A 19269-nucleotide genomic window follows, 5' to 3' on the forward strand; every position below is an offset into this window, starting at 1 on the left:
CTGCCCATCAACTTGGGAAAGAGTAGAAGTAATTATATTTGGGGATTAGAGAAATTAAATCTCAAGAGACATGGGAGGACCCATAAAAGAAAATAAAAGAAATAAAATTTAAATATTTTATGAAAGTAATCTGTGATGGGTGATGGTACAGAACTGATCCCGTGGTTCAGTTTATCTATGATTTTTAGCAAATTAAGAATAGCCATAGGGAAAGTCTTAAATGCTTCCATCCATCCCACATTGTGTATAAAGCATTTCAATCAGAAAGGCTTCCTTGGTAGTAGAGCTCCTCTATCTAGATAGTTGTGAGCATCCTGCCTTCAGAGGGATGGAAAACTCTTCCAAGGCCAAAATACGTGAATGAGATTTATTAATCCTGTAGCCCCTGTCACTCATGATAATGTTAATAATCCATAAACCATACATCATGCCTAATATCCCACGTTAATAAATGCATCTCTGGGAGATGAACAATAAATCCTGTGCGCTCTGCTCCCTCCTCCTCCGTCTGGATGAGAAAGCCCCAGATTTGGTGCAGCTCTTTGCATCTACCCTGGTTCCTTCTCGCTTCCCACACTGGCAGGGGGCTGACACTGCCCCAGTCCTCCCCGGGGGCTCCCACTCCATCAGTACTTGTCGCTGTACTTGCAGTCAGGGTAGCGGTAGGCGAAGCGGGAATCGCAGGACCGCAGAGGTTTCAGGATCTCCGCCAGCTTGGCAATGGCCTCATTGACACCCTGGTCGTCGGTGAGGCCGCTGGCACAGTGCTGGAGGAAGCTGTCTATCTTCTCCTGCACGGGCTGCAGGAATTTCCCCTTCAGGAGCTTAGGCAAAAGCTCTTGACACACCATGACGAGGCTGTGCTTCTCCCTGATGGAGTCACAGGACACGAACGCAGACTGGCAGTCCACAGTCAAACAGCTAAATATATCTTTGTGCTCCTGCTGGCCATCGATCAGCTGGCTCCCTGCTGGAGACAATTAAACCAGTTGTTAGAAACATGGTAGTGAGCTCCTGGATAATCACAGATGTTCGCTCCTCTGTACTAACACAGGGTTTGTTGTTATCTAAAGGATGTGGGCACCTTTCACCACAAATTACTCTGTGCTGTAGCTGTATATGGGCCAACTTTCTCACTCCTGAAATATGTATATTTTTCTGAATGACAGAGCTCTGCAGAACTGCCTGACGGAGGAATTGGAGAGGAGTCTGTCAAGTCAAACTGATGCAGAAAAAATGAGAACTGGAGTACAAACCTGAAATGTGGAGTTCCTACAAAAACTGCCACAAATAAGCAGACCCATAATTTTTCCTATGTTACCCAAATCATTAGCTTGCAACAACACCTCATCCAGCTGGAATCGAGTTAACAGTAATAGCTGTTGGGACAAGAATAGGAAACCCAGTGGAAAATTTTCTGACAGCTGCTTCTGAATATTTGAGATCAGCTCAGCTGAATGTGTGAGCTGAGGAAAGGCCTTTTGAAAAATTGAACATTCAAAATTAAACTGTTAAATTATTGGAAGAAGTGTCTTTGACTAGCTCTACTTTGTGGATTAGATCAACATAACCTGTAAACAATGAATAATAATGCTTAGTAACCCTTGATTTTATGTAAAAATGACAAAAGGGGGATTTTGCTGTTATAATAATAATAATAACCATTATTAATGTGATAAGTTCACATAAAATGAGTCCAATTGGACCCAATACTTAAAAGAAATGAAATTATGAAATTTCTACTTGCAAATACTGACATTTGTGTGGCAAAAGTTTTAAAAGGGTTGATTTAGGAAAAATTCAAATGAAAGTGTTGAGCACTGTGTGCACTGAAAACTGCTGCCAGCTACGGGGGGGGGGGCAGTCACCAAATCACTGACTGCACAAGCGAAATACCTGTCGCCTTCCCGACTCAGAGCCGGGATGGCAGGATCTGCTGTTGGTAAACTTTTCATTATTTAAGTTATTAAAAAGAACCCCAACCCAGCAGCGGAGCTGAACGTAGCAGGTGACAGATTTGCTCGCTAAGCCCTCCGGCGACAGACGCGCGGCCACGGCGCCTGCTGAGTACCTTCCTCCTTGTCGATGATCCCCAGCGTGCTGGCATCCCGGATGAACAGATGCCCGTTGCTGAACACGCCAAAGGTGCCAGCGTCCACGTGGGTGAAGTAGAAGAAGTAGTTGAGGTCGTTGGTGCCCATGGAGCGGAGCACGGCGAGGAGCTGCAGGGCCAGGTCGGCGGCCACCTCGGGGGCCGCGCTGTAGAAGTCGCGCAGGGGTTGGGTGCTGGCGCTGACCACCAGCCTCCCGCAGGAGCCCAGGTACCGTGGGAAGGGCCACCCCTCCACGTCGGGGAAGATCTGCCAGGGAGAGAAGGAATGCAGGGATTGTCCCTGTCTTCTGGCTGCTGTGCTCTGCCCATGGACCCACCTCCCTCCAGTGCTTTGGTCTCTAAACCAGCCTGAAACCCTTCCTCACCCCATCCTGCCCCACCATCTGGGAAAGGTGCTGCTCCATCCTGGAGTAGTTATAATGCTTTTATTTCCCTTTTCTTTTTGGTCTTTTTTTTGTAATGAAGGAAGAATCTGACATTTCAGGACTTATTCTACCAGGGAAACTAACTGGAAAGTCCAAGATAATAATGGGTTTCAAAATCATTAAAATTTTAGCCACAGAACATCTAATTTTAGATGTCTTTTATGGGTCCCTCATGAACACTGTGTAGCTGAAGTCATGGCTCGGAGGTGAGGTGGGGCTAAAGCAGTTTTTGCTAATTTGTAAGAACTGCCTGGCTCTTTTGCAGGAGACTTTGCAGTCTCAGGAACAGAAATGCTGGGTGTTTGCTATGGTGGGGACACCTGGGCTGGGCTCCCTGCATCCCTGCAGCTCATGCAGTTATCCCTGGTGGAAACTAAACCATATGACTGCTGAACTGTGCCAACACAAAGCTCTCTGTCATTTACATTATGACTTATCCATCTACCCAGTGCCCAGGGCTCTGCCAAGGCATTATGAACTTGTCCAGTTTCATGTTTAAGGTTGCTTCTCCCTTCTGCTGTGAAGGTATTTTGGGTACCCACGTAAAATCAAGCCATTCTTTGGCATATTTTTTTCACCTTTTTAAGCTGCATTCCCATATCTTTAGAGTGCTAAGAGCCACAGCCTCAGGTCCCAGTGAGCCATGGCTGGGGTGACTGAATGATCCCCAGGAGCCTCCTGGAACATGAGCACCATTTCCCCTCCCTGGGAGAGGGTAGAGCTGCATGTGCTGCTGAGGGCGGTGATGACCTGGGGCCAGAGACAGATGATGCTGCCACTGCCTCTGCTCTTCATGAAATTGTGAAGGGTTGCAAGAAACAACAGTGAGGACTAAAAGTGTGCTGGTGTGGGGAAAGGTGAGGATACTCCCTCGGAGATATAAGGAAAGAGAGAAGCCACTTGCCAGGTACATCAGCCAGGGAACAGGGGAGGGGTGTGAGATGTCCCAGACCACTACCTTCACATCCAGAGTTCAGTTGTATTTGGGATTCCACTCAACACTTCTGCAAAGCTGCAGTTTGCCATGGAGCTAGTCCCAGGGGCATGCAAATGGAAAACACAGCACTGGCACACGGAACATGGGAAGTCAGTGCTCCCCAAGTCCATGTTCAACATCCATGCTGCATCTTGATCCTCCCACTCTAAAGCATGCTCTTTCCCTTTCATAAACAGACTGTAATTTTAAGTAATACATTAGCAATGCAAACTTAACACTGTGAAGTATCAGGGATGTGTAAAACCCTGGCTTTCACAGTCGCTACTGCAATACCTGCCTGGCTTCTGATTTATTTAAGGACTTGGGCATTCCCATCTCTCCACAGCTTCATGGGCTGATGCAAGGAACACTGCAGGAGCCTGCTTGGCTTCAGCCATCCAACCCCATAGAAGAAATACACTTTGTGGAGGCCAGAGAGTGGCCCAAAGGCTAGGGCTGGGACTCCTCTGCAGCTGGGGGCTGGCGCACATCTCGTGGGAGGATTTGCTTGTGAGGGCTTGTGGGGTGGTGTTCCAAGCTGGGGCAGGGTGGTACATACCTGTAACAATATGGGGTGTGAATTCACTGCCAGCGTGTACAGCAGGCGTAGCTTGTCCCGGTCAGTGAGATGGTCCATGTAGATGCTGCCAGCGTCCGGTACCTCGGCGTAGCGCCGCACTATCCTGTCCAGGAGTCTCTGGGATGGGCAACGCAGCATTGGGCTGGACAGGCCCTGGTGAGAGGGGAAAACACGGCAAAGATGTCTATTTTCCAGCCTGAGATGTTGCAATGTGCTTGGACCACGCTGGGGGTACAGGCACCTCTGTGCTCTGCCCGCTGCGGCACAACTCCGAAGGGTGTGGGCACACGGGTGGATCTCAACAGCAAACCCCTCCTGGGAAAAGACCCGTGCCATCCAAAAATGCCTGTTAACAACTCAGGTTTCCAGAATGGCTCCCAGTCTTCACGGCACAGCCATGGACACTGCAAACCTCGTATTCCCCTGACTGAAAGCACCACGTGTGTCCACACTGCAGGCCTCCTCCCTCTGCCTGGGTTTCCAGCCCTGGCATCCCAGCTCCCTGGTGGAGGCCCTCCTGTTGTTAAAACAGTGAGTCACTTCCCTCATTAAATAATCTTCAGATCGCTTCACTATTTGCTTAACCTGTGAGCAGCTTTCTTGGAAATACTATTAGCTAAGGTCAGTAAACATGCTTCAAAAGTGTAAATAAACACTCTGTGAGTACAAGCACAGGATACATTCTCTCTCTGATAAACTCCCATGTTAACTAGCAAAACCAAATTTGAATAGACTGCGTGTATTTTTTGTAAATACCAGCAACAAATAGAGAACCATTGGGCTAATGGAGTCAATTATTACTGTATTTCACCATTCAGAATTGGAGGTTTGGCTTGTAAAATTCCACAAGCAATCAATGGCTGGGATAAATGGCATGGAAATTCATACTTCCATAGTCAAAAATTACTTTTTTTTTTTTTTTTTTAAGCTGGTCTTCCTTAACAACCAAGCGGAGTGGATGTATGGAGGCAGTGGCACAGAAGCACTGCCCTGCCATGCCTCTGCTAGGGAAAGGAATCAGGGTTTTTTTAAGCCCTTTTATTAAAAATGATCCCAGTAGCCAAATATACCCTTTTGGATTTTCTTTACGATTTGATGGCTGGGAGATGTTTTTCAGATGAAAGGGCACTGGAGCTCACGTTGCTCCCTGCCATCCTTCATGCTGAGAGCAAAGATTTGACTCAGCATCTCCCCGAGTCATTTGGTATCTCTGAGGTAGGTCCCTCTCAGCCCTTCCTGTGCGAGCTGTTCATTTGGCATAAACCACTTTATTATCCAGCCACAACAAAGAAATAAAGAAACATGGAAAGAAGGACCATGACATTTTCCCAGCTGGAAGTGGAAAGGGGAACTGGATGTCCTGTGTCTTCTCCTCTGTATCCCTGCTGGCCTCAGTGAGGTCCCAACCATGCCTTCCTTGGCCATCAGTTGCACAGAACAAGCCCTGAATGCCAATAGCTGGTCAAAACTACCTGAGAAACTCAACCCCACCTGAAGTGTGGTTGTTTCACATCAACCAAAGAACCCTTTTTCCCCAAAAAAGAATAGAACATTTGTAAAAAATAATTCTCCCCAGTTCTAGTTACACCCCTCTCCTCTGGTGTGGCCTTATCAAGGAAATAGTTTCTCAATTAATTGCCTAAAACCACAGAAGGAGGGGTGGGTTGGTTATGGGTTTCTGTCTTGCAGCACTTGCAGGGAGATTGTGGCTGACTCTGTCTCTTTCCCTTTGGAGAAGTGAGAAAAAATGAGCAGAACAGAACTATGTTAAGTAAGAGATAAATGATGGAGAAAGTCTCTTGCAGCTCAGTGTGTATGCAAATATTTGCAGCCAAAGTTAGAAAGCCTTGCTGCCTCCAGGAGTTTGTAACGCAAAAGCCGAGACACTGAAGATTACACAGTAGGAACAGAAATCACAGTGACAGGGAAGGCATGAAAGGTATAATTAGGATTTTTCCAGGGTCAGAGCTCATCCTCTTAACGGAGATGTGGACACACGCTGCGCACAGTGCTCATGGCTGCTGGTTTCCTGAGGAATTATTTCAGGCACACCAGTGGCAGTGGGGGAGCAGAAGAGCAGGGCTGGGTGCTGCCACCTTTGTATCAACCCTTGGTGCAGATTTCTATAGTTTAACGAAGTCCTGATTCACAAAAACTGGACAACGGGGCCTTTTGATTTCGGCTGAGACAGTCAGCAGTGAAAGCTCAGCACCTCCTCGATTGCTTCAGTGGAGTGGGGTCTCCCCTTCCTGCAGACTGATGGAAACATCCCTACAGCAGAAAAGGAGCTGGAACTGTAAAATTGTCAGACAAAAATTGTCAGTGGAAGAAAAATACGAAGAACACGTACTGGAAGCACTGGAGATACGGATTTATCTGCGAACATCTTCTGTCCTTTGCAGTGTCTTATCACGCCAGAGAATAAGACCTGACAGACAGCCTGATGTATTGTTTGTGATTGATTTAGAAAGCTTCTTATTTACTTTGACTAAATACCTACATTTCTATATCTGATAATGAGCAGTTTCTGCAAAGCCTACCTGCAGTCAGCTGTGATTTTCTTCCCCCTACTGCACAGTACATGATGCAATTTAAACCCAGTGTGTGCATACATATGCATATGTGGAGCAGACGCACCCAGAATTCACTCTGACATAAAGACAACCTCTGGAAGACAACATCTCCTGGCTCTGTTTTCTCTTCAGCCAGCCCAAGGAGGGATGGCACAGACCAGGAGCACAGCTGCCTCCTGCCCCAATGTGCTGCCGCCTGGGTGCAGCTTCACCAAATGACCACCTTTAGGGTGGGCTCCACAAGGGAACACTTGGAGGTAGGAGTCAAAGCTCTCAGAGATCCTGGCCATGTGAATCCAGGGGTCTCCTTCACTCCCAAAAGAAAGAAAGTAAGGATGCCCTGAGAAGCTATGGGGCTCATCCCCACTGCCAGCAGGTTTAACAAAACATGTCTGATGATGAGGTACCAGGTCAAAGAGGGCAGCAGGTCTGGGAGGCAGCTCTGGGAGCCCCATAGAGCCCATCCTTCTCCAGGATGGACTAGCTGACAGAGGAGTGAGCTGCTGCCCATGTGCAGCAAGCAAAGCAACATGTACGGCACTCAGAGGCCAAATAACCAGCATGCTGGCACATCTGCTGAGGACAGGCAGAGATGCTGGTCAGTAGTTTCAAACAGTCTGGAGAGAGGGATTCCAAATGATGGCTTTTCACCCCAGTACTGCTTTCCTCTGTCTGCCTTCAGCATTTTCCAGGCTGTGCTTTGTAGACAGAGTTGTAAATTTGCCCGGTGGGCGATCTGTGCTGAAACTAACCTGCTTTGCTGTTGCTCTTCCCCTCCAACAGGAAAAGCATGCAGCACAGTTTGAGGTGATGAGCTCCTGGGCGAAGCAGTGGGTGGCTGGGTTTGCCGTGGAGGCTGAGCCCCTGTTAAATCCTGCTCATCTCTGAAGCAGGCTGGATTTTAAGACTGAAGACTTTGCTGCATCCAATAAAGATCTTCATTGTGGCGGGTGAAATAATCACCATGGCAGGCAGCTCGGCTGATGGCTGGGTCAGGCAGGGCAGGCAGCGTAAAGTGGGGAAACATTACTTCATGGTCTGTCATTTTGATTCAAGCACGTTATGGTCTGTCACAATTCTGTGTCTATAAGACAAAATTACCTGAGCCCATTAGCTTTCCTCAGTGACTGCTATATAAGATAAACTGCAGGGAGGGGAGTGCAGACACCGCTGGGTGACTGCAGCTTTGTGAGACAGAGTGGGCATCGTGTCAGGCATCGAGATCCATGTGCTGTTAACATCTCTGAAAAGGGGGACAGGAGGAAATAAAGCCATAAGAGCAAGTCTGAAGGTAAGTACTTGCAGTGACATATGGCACCCCCCAAGAAACACCCCTCTGATGGCTCATGCTGGGTTACCAACATGGATTTGCCCAGCAAACACTGCAGAGGGGCAGTGGCGCTGGGCTGGGGTGAAGGCAGAGGTGCTCCTGTGGTTTTTCGATGGGAGGAGGACAGGAGGGGTGGTCAGAGAGGAAGGGAATCCCCATCTCTATGGGGCCGGACAGTTTGGGGAGGTCATACTGCAACCTGTGGTGGCTGGGGGGCGTCTTGGGTACAAACTCACTCAGGCAGTGTGACTGCAATTTTGTTGCCACTGGCCACTTTTCAATTTAGACCACTGTGAGACCAGAAGCCATTTTGCATGCCTGATCTTAAAAAGTGATTTGCTGCTGAAATTTGGAGGTGGGGGAGAAGGTCCCAGGTCCTCTGGATCACAGTGCTTCTCCATGTATTCAAACCTGCACTCTGTTAGAAGGGATTTGTATTCTAATTTAGGTTTCTCTGGCTGATTAACAGAAACAAAGGACCACGAAAACATGAGCAGAGCAATCCTGAGGCTGATTTGCAAAGGTCTAGGCCTCCCTGCAGCCTCCCATGCCCTCTCCAACTAAAAAGCTGCAGGGCTTGCTGAAATGTCCCGGGGAGTTTGTCCCTGGGCATGTCCCCAGCGGCTGACACCGAGTTCACTTCAGAGGGACCCTGGAGCCAGCTCAGCTTCCCACTGCTGCTGCACAGGGAAATTCAAGCTCCTGGGAGAGACTGGATAAGTGCAAGGTCAGGGCTCCCCAGCCAGAGTCTCCATGCGAGCATATGTGTGTGTGTGCATGTGTGTATGGACATGTGCATCCATATGTGTGTGTGTGTGTGTGTGTGCAGTCCAGCCAGCTCAGCTGGGAGTTCAGACTCAGAAAGGACGGGGTAGGGAAAACTGTATAGCACACGAAGAGCCTTTTAAGGAGAAGGATTTGGGCTCAGCTAGTGATTTAACTTTGCAGCAGATCTGAGATACCACAGAGCCACATTTCTCCAGTTACTTTTTCACCCAGCTCAGCAAATGGAAGTTTTAATCTTTTCTTCCCTTTCATACAGCGCTGCTGGGGGAGGCAGGCCAGTTTTGCACAAACACACTGGACACTCCAGCGAGGCTGGAGGACCTGGCAGCCCAACTTGCCCTCCTGCAGCCCCCTGGAGTGCTGCCAGGGGGGACAGTGATGGCCAGCAGGTGCCTGGAAAGTTGCTGCTTGCCGCCCCAAGGAGTTGTCCCTTCCCATGGCCCACAAGCTCAAGTGAGAGATGCTCTGAGTGGGAGTGATAGGAATCTGTCCACTACTGATTACGTGAGTTTACCTCAGCATGTTCATTCTCTCCCCTAGAGATTAAAACAGATTTTACCCCCCAATTTTCCGTACCCGTGCACTACTAATTACCTCAGTTTACTTCATGATGTTCATTCTCTCTGCTACAGATCACCTCAGATTTTACCCCAAAAATTTTCCCAGCATTTCCACTAAAATACCTCATTTTTACCTCAAAATGTTCATTCTCTGCCCTATAGACTACCTCAAGTTTACTCTCAAAATTTTCCTGCCTATCCACTACTTGTTACCTCAAATTGTTCTTTTTTTTCCCCTTTGCAGATTACCTCAGATTTTACCCCCCAAACTTTCCCTACTTGTCCACTACTGATTACCCAATTTTTACCTCAAAATGTTCTTTTCTTTCCTGTACAGATTACCTCAGATTTTACCACAAAATCTTCCCTACCTGTCCACTACTTATTACCACAGTTTGCCCCAAAATGCTCATTCACTCTGCTAGAGATTATCACAGATTTTTACCAAGTTTTTCTCTCTAGTGCCTCTCCCGAGGTTACTGGACAAAGCAAAATGTAGCTTTTACCCAAAAAGATGTTTCCCTGTCAGGCATGTGCCACTCAGGATGGTACTGGCTTCAGGGGGACCTGCTGTGCCTGACTGTCAGTGATTTGGGTGAGTCCAACTGTGCAGCCCAGGCACCATCCCTGGCTGCTGAATGGAGTCTCTCAATCTCCCTTTTCAAGTGTGGTGCTCCACAGGGCAGCAGAAGAGGAAAAACTAAAGCAGCAACTAAAAGTAAAATTAAGTCCCTTTTTCACAGCCGCTTTTCTCTTGGAAGGGGAAGAAGTACTGGAATAATCCTTCTTTGCCTCTCAGGGTCTTGTTTAGTGTATATCAAACCTCCTCCCTGCCCCTCTCCAGTGGTTATTGAAATGTTTTGCTGTTGTTTTGATGGGGTGAGGGGGATGCCCTGTGCCATAGCTGCCCACCTACCTGGTGGCAACAACCCCCCAACACGGTGTGCCTGTCCTGGCTTCACCTGTGACACCCCAGGACTGTGACAGAAAGGGCAGTGTGCTTCTTTGTGCCTGAGGTCATTTACTATGGATGGCAGGAGGATGAGTAATCGAGGCTCTGGCTCTGACTGCCTGTGCTGCTCCGGGGGGCCCATGCTGGCTTGGTCCCCAGCCCAAAGCAAAATCACTTTCAAGGCATGGGCTGCCTTTTTGGGTGCAACTTTATGACCAAAAAAAAAAACAAACCCAAACCAAAATGCTGAGACATCATTGAAAAGCAGAAAATAAAAAAAAGTGGCAGGAATTTCCCCACCAGAGCCATTGCTGTATTTGTGTGCGTGGCTTTATATTATCCCTGTGCCTGAAGCCAGTGGATGCTACGGCTTTCCACAAGGAAAGCTGATGCTCTCCTTGCTGGGTCCAAGCCCACCCAAGCCCTGGCCAGGCAGTGCCATGGCTTTACCTGTGCCTGGGTGTGGTTTCCCTGGGCTTTTCTTTCCATCAGGGCCTCATTTTTCTTCTCCCCTGTGGCATGGGGAACACAGGGCTGCCCCATCCCCACCAACTGAGCAGGAAGGAGAGTGCCAACCATCACCCAAACTCGCCCTCCACCCAACAAGTTGCAGCCGTGCCTCCTTCAGACCCTTTTTCGCGCCCCCCAAACTGCATGGCAACCCCTGCTCCCCCCAGCTGGTGGGGGGGGGGCAGGAGCCGTGGGGCACAGACCTGGACCAGGTCGGGGGTGAGGCGCTTGGCCCGCAGCCACTTCTGGAAGCGCTGTGTGCGGCGCAGGGCACGCTCCAGGCTGCAGGTCTTGGTCTTGAGCAGGGAGGTGCAGATGCGCTTGTCGGCCCGGTCGTGCTGGTACTTGGAGGTCAGCCGGGTGATGTCGACCAGCCGCCAGCTCTTGGCATCGTCGGTGTAGTTGCCCGAGTAGCTGAGCAGGTAGCTGGGGGGCAGCTTTAAATGAGAAGAAAGCCAGGTGTCAAACCTGCCAAACCAAAACGAGAGCCCCACGGAGAGCGGGTTAACAAGCCACACGGACACCCGCGCAGCGCCCGCCCCGCTGAGTTTCTCCACCTCGTGCCGACCCCAGGGGCTTTCTGCCATCACAGAATCAGAGAATATTCCTAGTTGGAGGGACCCACAAGGTTCATCGAGTCCAACTCCTAGAGAGAATAGCCCATACAGGGATTGAACCCATGAACTTGGTGTTTTCAGCACCGAGCTCCAACTGAGCTAATCTCAGGGTCATCATGTGACCCAGGCTGAGTGACCCTGGGTGGGTGGACACCAGGGTGAGGCAAGCAGGATGAAACCATCAGCTGAGGAAACATGTTTTGGAAAAGATATCCTTCTTTGCTTCTCACATAAACTGTGTAATGGACACTATCCCTTGTCAGGAGCAGGGCCAAAGGGTTAAGGGGTGAAACACCCAAATGGGGTTTTTTGGGCCATGTAGAGAGAGGGGGGAAAGGGAGAGGGTCATAGGGTTTTGTTTTGTAAAGAATCCTATGCTTTTAAATTTTCTTAATCCTAGAGATAGGCTCCCAAAAAAGGAGTACTCAACAGTTAAAGTGACCCTCCTGACAATAAAATCTCCTGACAATAAATGTATTTGCGAATGTCGAAATGAACTTTCTTTTTTAGGTGGTGGCTTTACTCAGTACTGGGGTCGACATGTCTCCCCCAACACTGCTGATTGTATTTTAGCAGGAGGCATGAATGACCTCCCCAGCAGCAGCAGAGTTTGGGGTGCACTGGGGGGACGGAGTACGTGTGCCCTGGGTGTGCAGCACCACTGTAGCCATGGAGATCTTGCACTAATTTTCTCCCCCTACACAGGCACAGGAGGGGAGCATATGGGCTGGGTAATTAGGTAATTTTTTTTTTTTGTTTCAGCAGCCCCCTCAGCCCTGCCCACACACACGTCGCACATGCCAGAGCTGAGGAGTGTGGTGCCTTCTCTGTAAGTGTGTCTGTAACCTGCTCTTGGAAAGAGGCTGAACTCTGACCTTTGGTTTGGCCAACGTCCTGCATTCACTGCCCCTGAAACCTCCTGTCCCAAGCTCCTTGCCCAAGTGCATAAGGGAGCACGTCCTAGTTTATTCTCACCGTAAATTTAAGCTGGTAGCTCAGAAGTGACACAGGAGAGGCAAGAGGTTCCCTGCAGGATTAGCTAGCTGGAGTGAGATGAAAAGACGTTAACAAATCTGAAAGCTGAAGCTGGTCTGTCGTTTCAACTTCCAGATGGGAAATTGGCACTGAGAAATTTTTGGGGGGATTAATTTTCTCTGATTTCAGGCAAACAACTGACTCAGCGATGCAAACCAGCATCAGAGGTTGATCTACCTCCTCCCCAAGATCCCTCTTGAAGGCAGCACCTCACTCCCCTTCTCCACCACAGATCCTCTGCAGCTCAGCTCTGGGGCAAACACGGGTTCCCAGGAGGGGGAAAACCCTGGTGCTTGCCCTCCTTTAACATTCAACTCTATTCATGTGTCTCCTTTCCAAAATTTGCCATGGAGATGCAGGCTGGCCAGAAGTGAGGAGGCTCGGCCCCTTCTGTGAACAGGTTGGTGGGTTCCAGTATTTCGGTCCTTTGGGTGTTTTACCCAATATGAAGTTGAAGCTTCCCTAAGATTACGGCACCTGACATGAAGAAAAAAGCTTTATTTGGGTTTGGGTGGGTTTTTCTGGTCTAGTTTTGAGCTAGGACTAAAGAGCAGAGAAGAATTGCTGCCCCTCACTGTGATTTGCTGTGCATCAGGACCCCTCCCAGTGCCTAATCTGCAAAGCGGGCTCAGTGTGCCAGGCGCTCCAGGGAAGAGATGGCAACGGTCTGAGTTTCTCTTTCTTTCTTTCTTTTTTTCATTTTTAAGTTAAGCACAAATACACCCTGTGATTTGGCTCAAACCTGTGTGTTCAGGGGAGCTCACGTCAGGCAGATAGCAGGAAAGTGCCGCCTCCCGTGTGCGAGCAGCTCATGGATGTGTGAAATCCAGGGCTGAGCATTAATTTGCGGGCGGATGGAGCGACTTCCTCTGCAGAGCTCTTGGGGGAGAGCCACACAGGCCTGGGAACCCGGCATGGGCTGCAGCAAGTCTGTATTTGGCATCATTTCTGGGCAGCACAGCGCTGGCCTGGCACACTTGTTAGATACTTTCAAGATTCATCATCAAGTTGTGCTGTAACAACTCACTTCTCGTATGAAGCCTTTTAGCTGAGGGCCTGAATGTGCTTTAATTAAGACTTTCAGTAAGATCTGTGTGAATATGTGAGTCACAGATTACAGGTTTTAGATCAATCCAGAATTAAATTCTGAAAAAATTCAAACTTGTTTTTCTTTTTTTTTTTTTTCCTGGATGTAGTGAAGTATTTTGTTTCAGCCAAAATAATTTTGCCTGCATTTGGAATTTTATATTTTTTAAAAAATAAGTCTTAAAACAAAAAAATTAAGAAATGCCATATAAACCCCCATCAAATCTAAGCATTCCATCTTTTTTCAGACTTCTTTCCCATTATTTAAGTCTTGAAGCAAAAAAATAAAGTAATGCTATATAAAACCCTATCAAATCTAAGCATTCCAGCTTTTTCAGACTTCTTTCCCATTATTTTTGGCCAAAGCTCACCACCAGCATCGGCACAAGTCTGCAAATAGTTTTGGTCAGCTCAGTTTCGCAGTGTTTTGAAAGTCTAGTATTTTACAAAAACTTTCACTGCTCTTGGTACAGTTGGTAGTCAGGCTTGGTGTTCTCATTTACAGATGGATAAAGTTGGGCAAAGATAAGGGAAGTAAAGAACATTGGAGCACAAGATGAGTCACCAGCCGTTCTGGGAACAAAACCCACATCTTCTTACTGTGAAAGCACGTCACAGCTCCCAAAAACGATGGAGAATTAATAAAGCATGTTCTAATGTGAATTAACAGAGAGAAGCACCAAGTGCCCTCCACCTTTGTGAACATGTGAAAAGGTACATGAAGGTGGATCAAAGAACACAGGTGCCACTGAAATTTCCCCTGTTTAACTTCCCACTTGCCAAAAAAATCCTAGTTTTTCAAGAAATCAAGCGGGACAACAAGTTTTACCCCTGCAAAGGAAAGCCTGAAGCTGAGTGACTGCTCAGGAGAACATTTTTAAGCTTCCAAAGTGCTCAGAGCAGAACTGCACGTTATCGCTTATTTGCGTTCTGCACGGCTGGTGGGGAGCCAGCTGCGGGCTGGCTGGAGAGGAAGGGCTTAGGAAGCCCTTCTACCTTCCCTGAGGCAGAAGCATCATGCTGTCACGTTTGTGGCTCTGCACTCCTGGCCCCTGAGGGACCCTCTGCACAACTGCACCCCTTTCCCACCGCCCCCCCAGAGGAAAGCCAGCACGGCGGCCTCCTGCCTTCGCTCACGTAGCACCTTTTTCCCCACCCCCCGGTGCACATGCAGCTGGCCAGCAGCCAGCCAGAGGCAGTTGCTCGCTGCAGAGGGCTCCTACTATTTTTGGAGGGCTGAAGGAAGCTGCACGGCCCCAGCCTCCCAAGTGACTGGGTGGGAGTAACCGAACGGGTGCACCTGCGATGAGCTGCACGTGTGGAAGGTGCTTTGTGCCTGGCAGCAGGACCTAAAAACCCTGCACAGGTGAGTGGCAAAGGGATCCACAGCAGGTTGGGGCACAGGGCAGGAGCCAGCTCCCGTGCCATCCTGCTGCAGGGAATGAAATACAGAGCAGCCCATACCCCGAATTCACCCCCAGCCCCCGCAGACCCGTGCCAGCCCCTGTCAGCCAGCTGAGCATGCTGATCGCAAATCTCTCCTGCATTTTGGGACAGCAGTCCAGGCTGGGCTGGGAGAATTCCAGCACTGCTGGCCCAGACCTTCTTTGTGCCTCTGCACCTTGGTTAGTACTCACTCTGGCATGGAAAGCCAAAGGGTTTTCCCAGCCATCCAGGGCTGGGCCCCCTGATGTGCCATGGCAAAGGGGTGCTCTGGCTTAGCAAGACCACAGGCTGCCTTTTCCCAGCAGCAGTAAGGGAAGGATGGATGTTCAGTATTACAAGTCCATCCCAGACAAACCATTATAGTTTTACTATGCTACGTTTTATAGGATAGTTTAAGATAAAAATGGTGATTTGTCTAATACTATACTACTTACATTATAGCATTAAAAATACAATTTTACTATCATAATTTCTTCTCCCTCGGGCTTTTATATCTATAAAAGAAAGTGCATATGGCTCTATAAATCATATCAGACCCAATAAACCCTTCCTCTGCCAAGCACTGCCTTTAACTTTCTCCTCAAATACAACCGGCAACATTTTCCTTGCTGTCATCAGACACACTCTGTTTTTGAGCCTAAAACTGATTGGATTGGTCTGATGACCACTTGGACAATGGTATGTCTCACTATCATCGAGGCAGATGCAATTTCTGTCTCTGCCTTCAAGTTCTCACAGAAACCGTCCCAAAGTGCACCAATAATTTAGCCACAGCTATTTTTGAGCATGTGGGTAGCTTGATGTGCAGAAGTCCTCGTGCCTCGGGCAGGTTTAGATTGCTTTTGATCTTAGTTAGTACGCACGTGAAATTCTGCACATTCATGTTGTTGCACCTGGTACAAAACTATATAGTGTGTTTATATGTTTGTAGTTAACATACTCAGTTTGGAGCATACAAAGCTAAACCCTCTTTGCCTTTAGTCAGTTGCTGATAATAAAATATTTCCAGTAAATCTAAACAAGCTGACTTCTTCCTCCCCTCTTCCCTTCCCCCATCGCTGCCTTGAATTGTTTTAGAGCCACTCTCTAGGCAGAAATTTGTACCTTTTACTCCTGCTTTCAAATTATAATTCAGGCCTGAAGTATGATCATGTTTGCATTGCTTTAAAAGAAAAGAGCAGTTTATACACATTAATTAAAATACTAAGCGCTGTAAAGGCAAAAGTTGTTCTTTGCATTGTCATTCATGAAAGTATTTGGAAATTCTAACAGGTAACTTTCAAATTATTATGCAGAATGCCTTAAAAATTACTGTGCTGAGTTTCTGACCTTATTTCTTCTTTAAAGAACTTCTTGCATATGGATGTCCCAATGCAGGCGTTGCATTTATCAAGTCCCAGGAAAGTCCGGCCAAAACTGTAGCTGGGTTTGACGTGGGGCACAGATGGAGAAGTTGTTGCTGCTGTGAAAGGGCTACAGCTCAGAACCAAAACCAGGAGCAGCATCAATGGATCTGCAACTCTGGAGCAAAGGCAACATATCCAGCGCCCCATCTACGGGAGTGAAGAGCTCTGGCTTTTGCAAGTTATCCCTCTCTATGCTTTCGGTCTCTTTTTGATGACTTCAGCCTGCAGTGGCGAGCCCCGAGACACAGCAAGACACTCTGGGTGCAGGAGACCCCTCTGCAGTCCCCATCCTGCCAGCTGGTCACCGGCTCTATTGGCTTGAGGTTTGGGTGGGAAAGATATTATGTAGGGTGGGGAGAAGGAAATACATGGAGGATGCAGATAACTTGGGTTGCCATGGTTACCTTTCCTTTACTTGGTGCAGCTGCTTTGGCCCCTGCTGACCCCTCCCATCAGCCGACTTGGAAAACAACATGAAGGAGTGCTCATCTGCACTTGCTGCAGACAAATGAAGGATATCCTGTCGCTGGAGCAAAGGGCATGTGCCGGACACATAGTAAAAACTGATCTGGAAGGAGTAATAGCGTGGCAGAAATGCACATTTTACCAGAAGCCAGACCCTTGGTGTTGCTTTATTCCTGGAGATTCGTGATGGGGCACGGCTTGACTTCTTGGATGCTTTCTTGGTTCAGTTTGCCCTTCTCTCAGAAGCCCTGAAAAGGCTGTCAGGTGGAATCATCGCTGTTCTCTTTCTTGAGAATACCATTGTTTAGCAGCAACTGCACCACAGTGTTTCATACCACAGAAAGCAGGACAGCCTGAAGCTTTCTAAAACTCCCAGCTGACTTAACAGCCTGGCCTCTAAGCCCCTTTTGGAAAATGGAGCTTTTCAGTGTACTTTGAATGCCTTTTCCTGATGGTAGTGGCACCGGAAAGAAGCTAGAGAAAGGGATGGGGGCTAACTCAGGAGCATGTCAGAGGCTTCAAACACACTTAGAAATTACTGTGATCACACCTAAAAGCTGTTCTCGTTAGGTCATAGACTTGGAAATTACTGAAACTGCTGGATACCCATCCTGGCCTGGGTGCTGGGTGCAGGGCTATGTCTTTCCTGGGACAGGAGCTCTGGGATGCAGGCATGGACCCTGGCAGGTTGCTGCTCAAGGCCAGGAAAGCACACCTTGAAGGTGCAAGTGGTCCCCTGGCCCAAGGCAGCACATGTGTTGCTGTGGTGGCACCAGGCTTAGGTCTTCTCCATCATGTTTTGATTGACACAGGAGGCTCTCCTGGGCCATATCTCACCATGGGAGCAGACTGAGGCTTTGGAGACTTCTCATCCCCAGCTGGACTACTCCCACCATGTGGATAAGCCATTTCCTAGCACATTTCTAATGGAAAAAAGAGGCACACTGTAGCCTTTATAATCCTCTCTAGTGTTTAACCACAGCCTGATGGGACTAAGGGGCATAAGAGCCCCAGGGGTGCACCTTGGAGTCTGTCATTGTCCCTTGCTTTCTGGAGGGGCTGCTGGAGGTGGGTGATCTAACAGGGCAAGCACAGATGTTCATTAGTTGTGGCACTTGGGAGATCAGGGGTCTCTCCTTGGCTCTGTACCCTTGTGGGAGGCTGTTTTGTCTCCTGTTTTGTCCCTATGCACAAAATGGAGATAGTGACATTTAGGGTTTGTCTGCAGGGTGCAGCACAGACAGAGGTGGATAACATGCCCTGCTGAGAGGGAAGAGGGATGTGATGAACCCGGGGGAAGCAGCAAAGGAGAGGGGCTGGGCAGTGCTGATATGCCAGCAAGTGCATTCAGCTCACAGCTCTGCATTGTGCCATGGTCACATTTGTCCTTGTATTCCTGCACAAAGCTCTTTGAAATATGTTGATGGAAGGAGACACACCAGAGCTAAACACTAGGATTAGCTGTTTCCCACTTCCAGAAGTTTATCCCTGTCCTTTCCTATTGCTGGTACATTGTTCCTCTCCCCTCTGCAGGAATCAGCCCTGCCCATGGTTTCCGGCCAGTAGCTCTGCAACATTGTCCATGTTCACATTGCTCCCTGCCCAGCTCTTCCATAGTACCAAAAATTCCACACCGGCAATCTGTCTTTATCTTCATTGCATAACATATAAAATATATATCCTTCAGTTTCTTTACTAATTTAATTGCCTGCCTTCTGTCCTCGGTTCTCTGTTGTAATTTTAGGAGCAGACACCCAAGCTCCCATCTCCCACTACCTCATCCTCCATTGCCCCATGGAAAGAGAAGGGCTTCAACCCCTGGGGCAGGTAACTGGGCCTTTCTCATGGCAAACCCCGTGCCCTGGCACAAAAAACTGCTACATGGGTAGTGGGGTTTCTGTGCTGTTAATGGTGCCTCAGTGGTTATGTTGTTCTTGCACTTCTGTGTGGTTTGGGCGTGTGCGAAGTAATGTTTCTGTCTCCCTAGGAACATCATGTGTAATTAGGTTTTCTTGCAGTTTATCACACCTGCATCACCTTGAAGTGTTATAAAAGCAACTTTTTATTCAAAGAGTGGGAGCTCCTCCACCATATCCACCTCAAGCTTAGTGTTGGCATTTGCACTTGCCCCCAGGGTCTGAGCCCCCTCCTTCCCTCGAACATTTTTTTTCAGGGTGGGCAGTCCCCGAGCACAGATGATGTGTGTAGCAAACACCCATTCGTGCTCACAGCACTGAAAACCAAAGCTTAAAAATAAGTACACATAGGTCTGAACTAACCCAAAGTGGTAGGAAAGAAACCTCAGCTTGCTTTATGTTGTGAGAGGAGCTGCGCTTCTGAAAGCAGCCTCTCTTTGAAGGATGTGGTTCATCAGGTAATGTCAAAGCTGTATTTGTTTTTCTTTCCTTC

At 48.3% G+C, this 19269-nt stretch overlaps 1 protein-coding gene across 2 annotated transcripts; it reads right to left on the reverse strand.

Moving 5' to 3' along the window:
* Nucleotides 1-18: 18 nt before the first annotated feature.
* On the reverse strand, nt 19-16699 carry DIPK2B (divergent protein kinase domain 2B). Of its 2 annotated transcripts, none has more exons than XM_027742034.2 (5): nt 16319-16699; nt 11009-11273; nt 4074-4247; nt 2072-2360; nt 19-967 (listed from the first exon to the last, which is right to left on the reverse strand). In XM_027742034.2, the coding sequence occupies exons 1-5, from the start codon at nt 16540-16542 to the stop codon at nt 627-629; spliced, it is 1293 nt and encodes a 430-aa protein (XP_027597835.2). In that variant the 5' UTR covers nt 16543-16699; the 3' UTR covers nt 19-626. The 2 variants fall into 2 exon arrangements, with proteins under 2 accessions (XP_027597835.2, XP_027597834.2); XM_027742033.2 differs by having other exon boundaries at nt 19-970.
* Nucleotides 16700-19269: the final 2570 nt, after the last annotated feature.

The sequence above is a fragment of the Pipra filicauda genome, unplaced genomic scaffold (assembly GCF_003945595.2).
Source record: "Pipra filicauda isolate LSUMZ 115617 unplaced genomic scaffold, ASM394559v2 scaffold18_size4552066_pilon, whole genome shotgun sequence".
NCBI lineage: Eukaryota > Metazoa > Chordata > Aves > Passeriformes > Pipridae > Pipra > Pipra filicauda.

Coding starts and splice junctions, on each gene's coding strand:
- DIPK2B (XM_027742033.2), bottom strand. CDS start 16,542: ATGGGGCGCTGGATATGTTGCCTTTGCTCCAGAGTTGCAGATCCATTG. Junction 11,274..16,318: donor TTCTTTAAAGAAGAAATAAG/GTCAGAAACTCA, acceptor TTGGTTTGGCAG/GTTTGACACCTGGCTTTCTT. Junction 2,361..4,073: donor CACACCCCATATTGTTACAG/GTATGTACCACC, acceptor TCTCCCTGGCAG/ATCTTCCCCGACGTGGAGGG.